This window comes from Ochlerotatus camptorhynchus, unplaced genomic scaffold, assembly GCF_037179485.1.
Source record: "Ochlerotatus camptorhynchus isolate MF236.1 unplaced genomic scaffold, CSIRO-AGI_Acam_v1.1 ptg000064l, whole genome shotgun sequence".
Lineage (NCBI taxonomy): Eukaryota > Metazoa > Arthropoda > Insecta > Diptera > Culicidae > Ochlerotatus > Ochlerotatus camptorhynchus.
The window spans coordinates 4,150,233-4,159,635 of NW_027040554.1; the positions used below are offsets into that span (position 1 = coordinate 4,150,233).

Below are 9,403 nucleotides of genomic sequence, written 5' to 3' on the forward strand. Positions count from 1 at the left end.
GAAAGAAAGAAAGAAAGAAAGAAAGAAAGAAAGAAAGAAAGAAAGAAAGAAAGAAAGAAAGAAAGAAAGAAAGAAAGAAAGAAAGAAAGAAAGAAAGAAAAAATGTTTTACGCCATTTTGGAATCCAAGATGCTTGCTCCTGGTTTTCTAAGATCTAATATGGTGTCTTAAGCGAGGGGAGTGACACATCCAAATCTCAATTCTAGATGCTCAACAAATCTCACACCAGCGAATCAATCTTAGAAAAATCTACTTTCATTTCTCACATCTACTTGCATCGCGCATCATCTTTTTGCAGAAAATCCACAGCAAAACACAATTTTTCCTGCATCATCGGTCTTAAGGCTAAAGTAAACTTTAAAATACTCAACAATGATGTTTTCGAAATGGAGATAGCTGTGAACAGATTTAGAAGCCAATTAATCAATGTTTCATAACTGCCTCTAACTCATGAAAAAGTCCCAGAATGTCGATTTTTGACAAACCAATTCTTTACGAGATTGATCTCGTTAATAGAAAAATAAAAAAAATGAGAGGAAACACCAGTTTTCGACGATTCATGCATGTACAAGTCAATTGGCGTGAAACAAAAATTCGCCCCCCTTGGGTGATTTTTCAATTAAAAAAAAACTTAATCTCTGATGATTTTGTGCCACCCCTAAAACATGTCCAATCTAGCTAAAATTTTAAGCAGGCTGTTTTTTCAAGTAATTAACACTTTGCACCTGATCAGGTTTTGAAATTCAAGAGGATCATTTTCATTGGCACCCCAATCCTTTTTATGTTGAGCCCCCAGATTTCCAGACAAAGTGTTATTTTGGGCCACCCTTATGTTAAGTCCGAAGAACAATGAGATTTCGGCGTAACTGCTTTTGTAAACTAACACGTCAATCGCCGATTTCTCGCAAATAAATGCTAAATCTCGTGAAAAATACGTACCATATGATTGAGGGATTATTCCTTAACCTTTTTACGTAGGTTTGTAGATGGAGCTTCAATTAGCGAGAAATCGGCAATTGACATGTTTGTTTACAAAAGCAATTACGCTGTAATTTCGAAGTTCTTCGGATAAGTTGTTTTTATTTATTTAGGTTTTTTTTTTATTATTATTTTAACATGGCTATTTTCCATATACGACTTTAGGGAGTTGGTGCCTGGGAAAACTGCAAAGCCACAGCAACGAGTTATAATCCAAAAAGTCCGAACGCCCTAATTGATTTTGACTTAAAACGTAATTTTGTTGAAACTCCTAGCTAGCCCACACAAACTAACAGCACTATCCGATTGTGATGATATTTTGTTTGGGTGAGTTAGTAGTTTCGACAAATGAACGTTGGAAGTCATTTTCTACAAAAACCAATACGATATTTTGTCTATCTTCCAAGATATGTGTGTACCTTCCAAAACGGTGTACCTTTCAAAATGGTGTAATGGAAATCAAATATATCCACAACATTTATTATTATATCTAACTACAAAATACAATGGAACTACAAATGCTAATCTTAACTCACCTGAAAACCACATTATCCACACCAAACCCGGACGGACCGGACACGTCACCCTGCGGGAACACAACCCGTGGCGAGCGCGACGACTTCCACGGCGGTTGATAGATCTTCGGCTCGGTGTACAGCTTCGATGGGAAGTAGTGCTGCTGGTTCGACGGCTGGTACGGACTGTTGACGAAATAGTTCGGATCGTACGCCCGGTAGCGCTTCCCGTCGCCGTAATCGACGTACGGACGCTGCACTGCCGTTATCGGGCCATTCACATCGCCAAACTTGGTCACGTCGTCCCGAAATGGTTGCTTCACGTTGACTGCTCCGGGAAACTCGATCAAACGACTTGACCGAATCACCGATTCGGCTGGTCTGAGATCCAGTGGAGTGGGCGATGGCCGTGGAAACTCGCGAAAATGGCGAGTGGCGTAAATGTTCCGGGATATATCCCCATGGTCTGATTCTACTGATGATGGCGCGACTGTGGGCGCGCGTTGCTGCCAGGTGTCGTACGGATCTGACTCGTCATAGTCCTCGGCTGTGTTGACTGGGCGATGGTACACGCCTAGGTTGTCAGCGTAAGCGAAGTTGTCTTCGCTGTAGCCTTGCGGAGTGAAGGTGCTGGCAACTTTGTACGGACCAGGAGGGAATTGAATTCCGGAACGACGGGCGCCCATGGCATTCAGCTCCGATTGGGAACTGTTGGATTGCAGATTGGGGACGGGCTGGTGCTGCGGACCGTCAGTTGGAAAGGCCACATCGTGAGGTTCATCATTTTGGGTGGTTTTTGGAGGTTGTGTGTTTTGAACAGGGGTTAGAACAGGGGTGAAGTTAGGTTCCTGGGAGAAGTATCCGATGGGGATGAGTTTGTACCGCATTGAACGGGCTTTTGTGACATTTTGTAGCCCAATGATGTATGGATCGGCATCCTGATAGAGGACTGATGCCTCGGGAAGGGGTTCAGGGCTCTGCTGAGGCAGCAGATTGGGTTGAACTAACCGCACACCCGGCTGTTGGGATCCATCGTCTGAACGACGGTTTTGGAAAGATTTAGCCCTCCGTTGCTGGGAGGTTTGAGGTTGCTCCAAAGGCACCTGATATGGCTGAGGTTGGGATGGACCAGCAAACCTAAATGCTCCAAAAGTATTTCGCAACAAGCGGCTGTTCGCAGATCGACTGTCGATGTACCGGACGTTGTCTATATTGGAGAAGGTCTCATGTGGGACGAGAAGATTTCGTGATGTGATCGTCCGACTGCCCCAGGGATCGATCTGTTCTATCCGTAGACCAAGATCCGGGTTTGTGAAGGTTCGAACTTGGCCCTTGAGCTTGTTGCTCCTGCTGTTCGGCGATTCAATGGCGTGTGCGAGTAATATTCCGGCGACTATCGTTAGGAGTCTCCATTTGGTGGGACCTAACATCTTACTTCATATGGGATGGTGGTTAATTAGTGGACTGCTGGTCCCCAAGAGTGCGAAGGTGCGGGTCAATGTCGCAGATGGATTTGCTGATGCTACTAGGAACCAACGTATCAGAAATGCTGCCCAGCCACTTCATCAATGACCTTCAAGAGCTGATGGAGAGAGATGGAGAGGGAGAAAGATGGAAGCGAAACGAAATCTTTAGGACTTCTGAACCCTTGCCGAGAGATGTTGAGGGGGAAAGGACTAAGATCTAATAACGGGGGAAAACTGGGAAAGGAAACTGTCTCAACACAAAACTTAACTAGATACGTGCAGCTGCCTTGAGAGTAAAAGTGACACACGAAAGCGTGCAAACTACAAACACTTTGGATCATTCACCCACGGCGCTTTTTCCTCTTCTTTTTTCACCCAGGGATTAATCGTTACCTTGGTTCGCTCTCTTACTTGCACTGGTCTCACTCTTTATCATTATCATACGCTAGAAGCTTGAGATAAGCATGTTTTCGCAGTTGATATGTATTTCCACACTTTTATTAAATTATTTAAACTTTATTTCCCTTGCACTCTTGGGTTTTCTTCTTCTCTGTCGTATTCTTCGGTTTCTTCTTCTTTCACACCAGTCGCGTTTGGATTTCTTCGGTTTACCCTTTCTGGCGGCTTCTCTTCTCGGGCGGGGGAATTAAAATTCAATTCACTTTCTTTTTCATATTTTTATTTATAATTTCACTCGTTTTTACTTCGACCGCGCGCGTACATTCGTTGGTTGGCCGTTTTATGTTATGATTACCATCACTTGCTATAATTTTTTCTCGGCGGCGCTCTTCTGATTATGTGTTCACTGTGTGTTTTTTTTTCAATCTTCTGTTTTGCCTACGGTTTTGCAGTCGATACTTCCCAACCTTGCAGTCGTTGTAGGAGTTGGGGGTCGGTTGGCAGCCGAACGGCGTGACAGAAAAACGTTTCTTGGTTGGTCTCTCTGGTTGGTAGGAACTACACGGTTGAGGAACTGTCCGCTGTCCGCTCACGCCTAACCGAGTTCGTCGTCAGGTTGGGGACTGTTTGTATCTGGCGCCGAATGGAGTTCTTCCACACCACACACGCTCTCTCTCTCTCTCTCCTTCTTTTTTGCTGTGTCTCGTTCAATCTTTTACGCGGAGTTTTTCCAGCTGGAAAAAGTGCATTCCGCGCACGGTGCACACTTCGGATGAGGAAACGTTTCTTTCCGGACAAAACTGGCTTACATGCCCTCGCCTACCGTGGGGTGCTGCTGGCAGAAGGCGTTGTGCGAGGTTCGATCTTGTAATGTCGGATTTTTTTGCTTTTCCTACTTCCTTCTCCAACTTGCAGTGACTCGGAACCGAGAGATACACAGGTGCACTTTTCAAACCGAAGGTGGAAACTGCAAGCGCGCGAGAGATGGCGGGATTGGAGAGTGTTGTTCCTGTTCAGGAGAAGAAGGAGCAGAAGGAGGATTGTGCATGAGTACATTTGATGGTTTGCAGTCTTGTTTAGTGAACAGCTGAATATTTAAGGATGTATAAAAATGAGATGGAATAAATCAAAAGACAATTTAAGGATTAAATTTTAGTTATGCTGAACAATTACTGAATATCATCTACATTTCTTCAAGTTCATACTTACCGTGTACATATTTCTATTAAGTTATAACATAAAACTATTTAAAAATCGTTTTAGGCCATCTTTACTAAATCAGGAAACGTGAGAATATCATACATAATTAATAAATATTTAGCAAATATGTGGTGAAGCATATTCTAGGGTGATTTAGAGGAACTGCCGCTAAAAAACAGGTCATACGATTGAACGCTAACATGAATTTTTGATATCAGTATATTTCAGATATACTTTTCTTTTTAATTATAGTCCCGTTAACGCTCGTGGGACATTCGTGACTTGTCCGGGGTAAGATTTGAACTCGTGACTTTGGCGTGAGAGGTATGGATGCTAACCACGACGCCGGGGTTGCCCCCTTTCAGATATACTACCTTAACAACCTTAGTCTACAAAGGTTTGAGCCTCGCGCGCGTGTTATGGATATAGAGGACTGAATTTAAAATGCAATTTTGAAGCTTATTTGGAAGATACCTAGAGTTAGTAGTAAGTTTTCTGGCAAATGTTGGGGGTTCGTGAGCATTCCTGTTATTGTTGAAAATTATGATAGCATCAGATTCCGGGGTTGGTAGTGTAATATGAGGCTTTGTTGATTGTTCATTAACTCTTGATCGCTTGTTATACTTAGGCTGAATATTTTAGGTGGACAAAAAGGTGAACTAAGAGGTGGACGTCTGAGTTTTTTTTTACATTTATATCGCTGTGAAGCAACTGTAAATTCTAGAGGGAATTTACATCTGTAACTGTAACCAGTTTGATTTTGTTCACTAACCTGTTTAAAATGTCATATTTAATTATCTTAAAGATTAATCGTCTAGCTCAAACCTTTGTAGGGGTAAGCGGTGGGACCATCATCATCATCATCAACTACGTACACAGTTTTTCAGGATTCTTGCCCCCTCCTCACTCTCTATGTAGATAATTACACAAAATTTGTATGGGCCGTGTATAATTGCCAACCCCTCCTCCTAAACTGTCTACGTAGTTAATGAACAGCCCCTGAGTCTTAAAGTATTTTGAGTCCAAAAAATTCAAGCTCCTCGCGAGCATTCAGAACATGTCAACCTTTAAGAGTTTCCCGTACTTCAGGAAAAACCAAACAATACCATTTCCAAAAGTTTTGAGACTTTACGGACAGCAGATGTAGCACATCCTGTTGATATAACAATTGCGCTAATTTTCATACCAATTGGAGAAGGTAGATCAAAAATTATTTTGTTTCTCTATATTTTGCCAGAAACTGCCAGTGGTGTCGCATAGCCTCACAATTTTTGTTTACCAGCGGTACCAGTGGTATAGTGATATGCATGTTTACCTCTCACCCCAGCAGGCCTGGGTTCAATACCAGTCGGCGCCGTCGGGATGTTCTGAGGCATAATTTCTCTGATCATGGGGGAAAGTAAAGCCGTCGGTCCCCTGTTCATGAGTTGATGGGTTGATAGGTAGGATCCAGGTGTGGGAGCTACCTCCCTGGCGTCGGTAGCATTGGTTCTCAGCACGTAAAACAAGATTGAAGGAAAACAAACTTTTGTTTACCAACTTTTAAAATCAGATTTATTGTCATATTCATGCTCGAATCGATTCGAAAATGCACACTATCTTCCAGTTTAATGGATATCAATAAGTGCAGCAATATTTTGAGATTTTTTTTTATTTTCTGGGGTTATTTTTTTAAAAATGTATAAGATAAAAATCTTTGAAAAATATACATGAGCCAGAGCCTGAAAAAAAAAATACATTTCAAGCGTCATAACGTCATAATTTTAGGAATTGTGATTTAGAATTAATTGTGTGGCAAGTACAATCATACTCTTTTGTCCAGGGAAGTCGAGTCATTTTCCAACCCGAAAAAAATCCTAGACCAACTGGGAATCGAACCCAGCCACCTCCAGCATTACGTTACCTTACCAATCAGGCTAAGGCCTTGTTGTCTTCTGCTGTCCGAAGAAGTCGTCTCCACTCTACTCGATCCATGGCCACACTTCGCCAGCCTCGTAGTCTGCGAAGGGTCCGCAGGTCGCCTTCTACTTTTTCGATCCACCTTGCCCGCTGCGCGCCTCTTCTTCTTGTTCCTGTTGGGTCGCTTTCTAGAACAATTTTCACTGGGTCGTCGTGCGGTATTTTTACAACGTGCCCAGCCCACCGTAGTCGCCCAATTTTTGCAATCTGGACGATGGATGGTTCTCCCAGCAGCTGGTGCGATTCGTGGTTCATTCGCCTCCTCCACGTTCCGTCATCCATCTGCACTGCACCGTTCGAAAACACCAAGAGCGTGTTGATCCTCAACGACCATAGTACAGGTATTGTGGCCGTAGAGGACCACCGGTCTAATCAGCGTCTTGTAGACAATCAACATTGTGCGGCGGCGAATTTTATTCGACTGGAGCGTCCTCCGGAGTCCAAAGTAGGCACGATTCCCTGCCGTAATGCGTCTTTGAATTTCTCTGCTGGTATCATTTTTAGCGGTCACTAGTGAGCCCAAATACACGAACTCTTCGACCACCTCGATTTCATCACCGTCAATCTGAACTCGGGGTGGGAGGCTAACATTGTCTTCCCTAGAACCTCTTCCTTTCATGTATTTTGTCTTTGATGCGTTGATGGCAAGTCCAATCCGCCTAGCTTTAGTCTTCAGTCTGATGTTCGTTTCCGCCATCATTTCAAAGTTCCGTGCCATGATGTCGATGTCATCGGTGAAGCCAAGAAGTTGGATGGACTTCCTGAATATCGTGCCACTTGATCACACCTTCTAACGCGATGTTGAATAGCAGACACGAAAGTCCATCACCTTAGCCATTCGAGATTCAAAGGGACTCGAGAGTGTCCCCGATACTCGAACAACGCACATCACTCGATCCATCGTTGCCTTGACCAATCGCGTCAGTTTTTCCGGAAATCCGTACTCGTGCATAATCTGCCATAGCTGATCTCGATCGATTGTGTCGAATGCGGATTTGAAATCGATGAACAAATGATGTGTGGGCACGTTGTATTCGCGGCATTTCTGCAGAACCTGCCAAATCGCGCAAATTTGATACGTGGTAGCGCGGGCACCCATGAATCCCGCCTGGTATTGCCCCACAAACTCTCTTGCAAATGGTGACAGGCGGCGGCATAGAGTTTGGGAAAGTACCTTGTAGGCGGCACTCAGCAGTGTGATCGCGCGGTAGTTGCAGCAATCCAACTTGTCGCCCTTTTTGTAGATTGGTCATACGACACCTTCCATCCACTCCTCCGGTAATATCTCCTCCTCCCAAATCTTGGCAATTACCGAGTGCAGCGCTCTAGCCAGTGCTTCACCACCGTATTTTAATAGCTCACTTTGTAGTTGATCTACACCAGTTGCTTTGTTGTTCTTCAGCCGACCGATCTCCTCCTCAACTTCTTGAAGATCAGGGGCCGGTAGCCTGTCGTCTTCTGCGCGTGCTCCAAGGTCTGTTGCCGTGCCACCTTCGTTTTCTGCTGCTTCACCGTTGAGGTGCACGTCATAGTACTGCTTCCACCTCTCAATCACCTCACACTCGGTCGTGAGAAGGTTACCGTCCAAGTCCTTGCCATTTGCCAGATTTGCCATTGCCTCGTGATCTCGGTCTTCCTGCGGAAAACCGGGTTTTGTCTGTTCCGCACTTGTCTGTATCGCTCCACATTCAATCTCGTGCGGTGTTGCAGCATTCTCGCCCGTGCTGCATTCTTCTCCTCTACTAACAGTTTGCATTCGCCGTCAAACCAGTCATTTCTACAGTCCGGGACCGCAGTACCTAGTGCCGCTGCAGCAGTACTACCTATGGCGTAACGGATGTTCTCCAGCCATCTTCAAGAGAAGCTGCGCCAAGCTGCTCTTCCGTGGGTAGTGCAACTTCCAGCTGCTGCGCGTAGTCCTGGGCAACTCCAGCGTCCCGTAGTTGCTCAATGTTGGGTCGCAGCTTTCAACTTCGACGGGTGTTATGCACCGTCGAGAGTTTTGAGCGCATGCATACTGCAACTAAAGGGTGATACGGTCAAAATTCGGTCAAGGGAAAATGCGTGTAAATCGGTGAAATCGTTTATTTAAAAAATCAAATTAAATTTCTTTTTCAAGTTCAATTAGTATAAAATTCAGGAAAAATATTCAGTTAGGCTTCCGCTTTTCCAAATCCGAATTGCCGGGCCTTACGCTTGACCCCTGCCATCAGATTTTGTACAGCCACCTTGTCCACCTTCTACGCCACAGAAAGCCAGTTTGCCTTGAACTGCTGCTCGCCCTTAGCAGTTTTTTTGGTCTTCTTTAGGTTCCGCTTGACAATAGCCCAGTATTTCTCAATTGGGCGGAGCTCTGGCGTGTTGGGAGGGTTCTTGTCCTTGGGAACCACCTGCACGTTGTTGGTGGCGTACCACTCCATGGCCTTTTTACCGTAATGGCAAGATGCCAAATCCGGCCAAAACAGTACGGAACAACCGTGTTTCTTCAGGAAAGGCAGCAGACGTTTATTCAAACACTCTTTCACGTAAATTTCTTGGTTGACAGTCCCGGAAGCTATGAAAATGCTGCTTTTCAAGCCACAGGTACAGATGGCTTGCCAAACCAGATATTTCAAACATCTGCTACCTTTCCCCTTCCTTTTGCCGTATAAAACTCCTGTCCCGGAAGCTGCTTGTAGTCGGCTTTGACGTAGGTTTCGTCGTCCATTACCACGCAGTCAAACTTCGTCAGCATCGTCGTGTACAGCCTCCGGGATCGCGCTTTGGCCGTCGTATTTTGTTTATCATCGCGATTTGGAGTCACTACCTTCTTGTAAGTCGATAGTTCGGCTCGTTTTTTGGCTCGATGCACGGTTGTAGACGACACACACAGCTTATTTGCGGCAT

General features: G+C 44.7%; 1 protein-coding gene across 3 annotated transcripts in view; it reads right to left on the minus strand.

Annotated features, from left to right (window-relative positions):
- LOC135697026 (uncharacterized) overlaps positions 1-3,855 on the minus strand; it is a 110,755-nt gene extending 106,900 nt beyond the window's left edge. Inside the window, exons 1-2 of one of the 3 annotated variants that reach the window (XM_065216594.1) lie at positions 3,353-3,855; positions 1,515-3,075 (exon numbers count right to left, since the gene is read on the minus strand). In XM_065216594.1, coding sequence (XP_065072666.1) covers positions 1,515-2,923 — 1,409 coding nt within the window. In that variant the 5' untranslated portion in view covers positions 2,924-3,075; positions 3,353-3,855. Of the gene's footprint in view, positions 1-1,514 lie in introns of all 3 variants that reach the window. The other 2 variants (XM_065216593.1, XM_065216595.1) reach the window with 2 other exon arrangements.
- Positions 3,856-9,403: the final 5,548 nt, after the last annotated feature.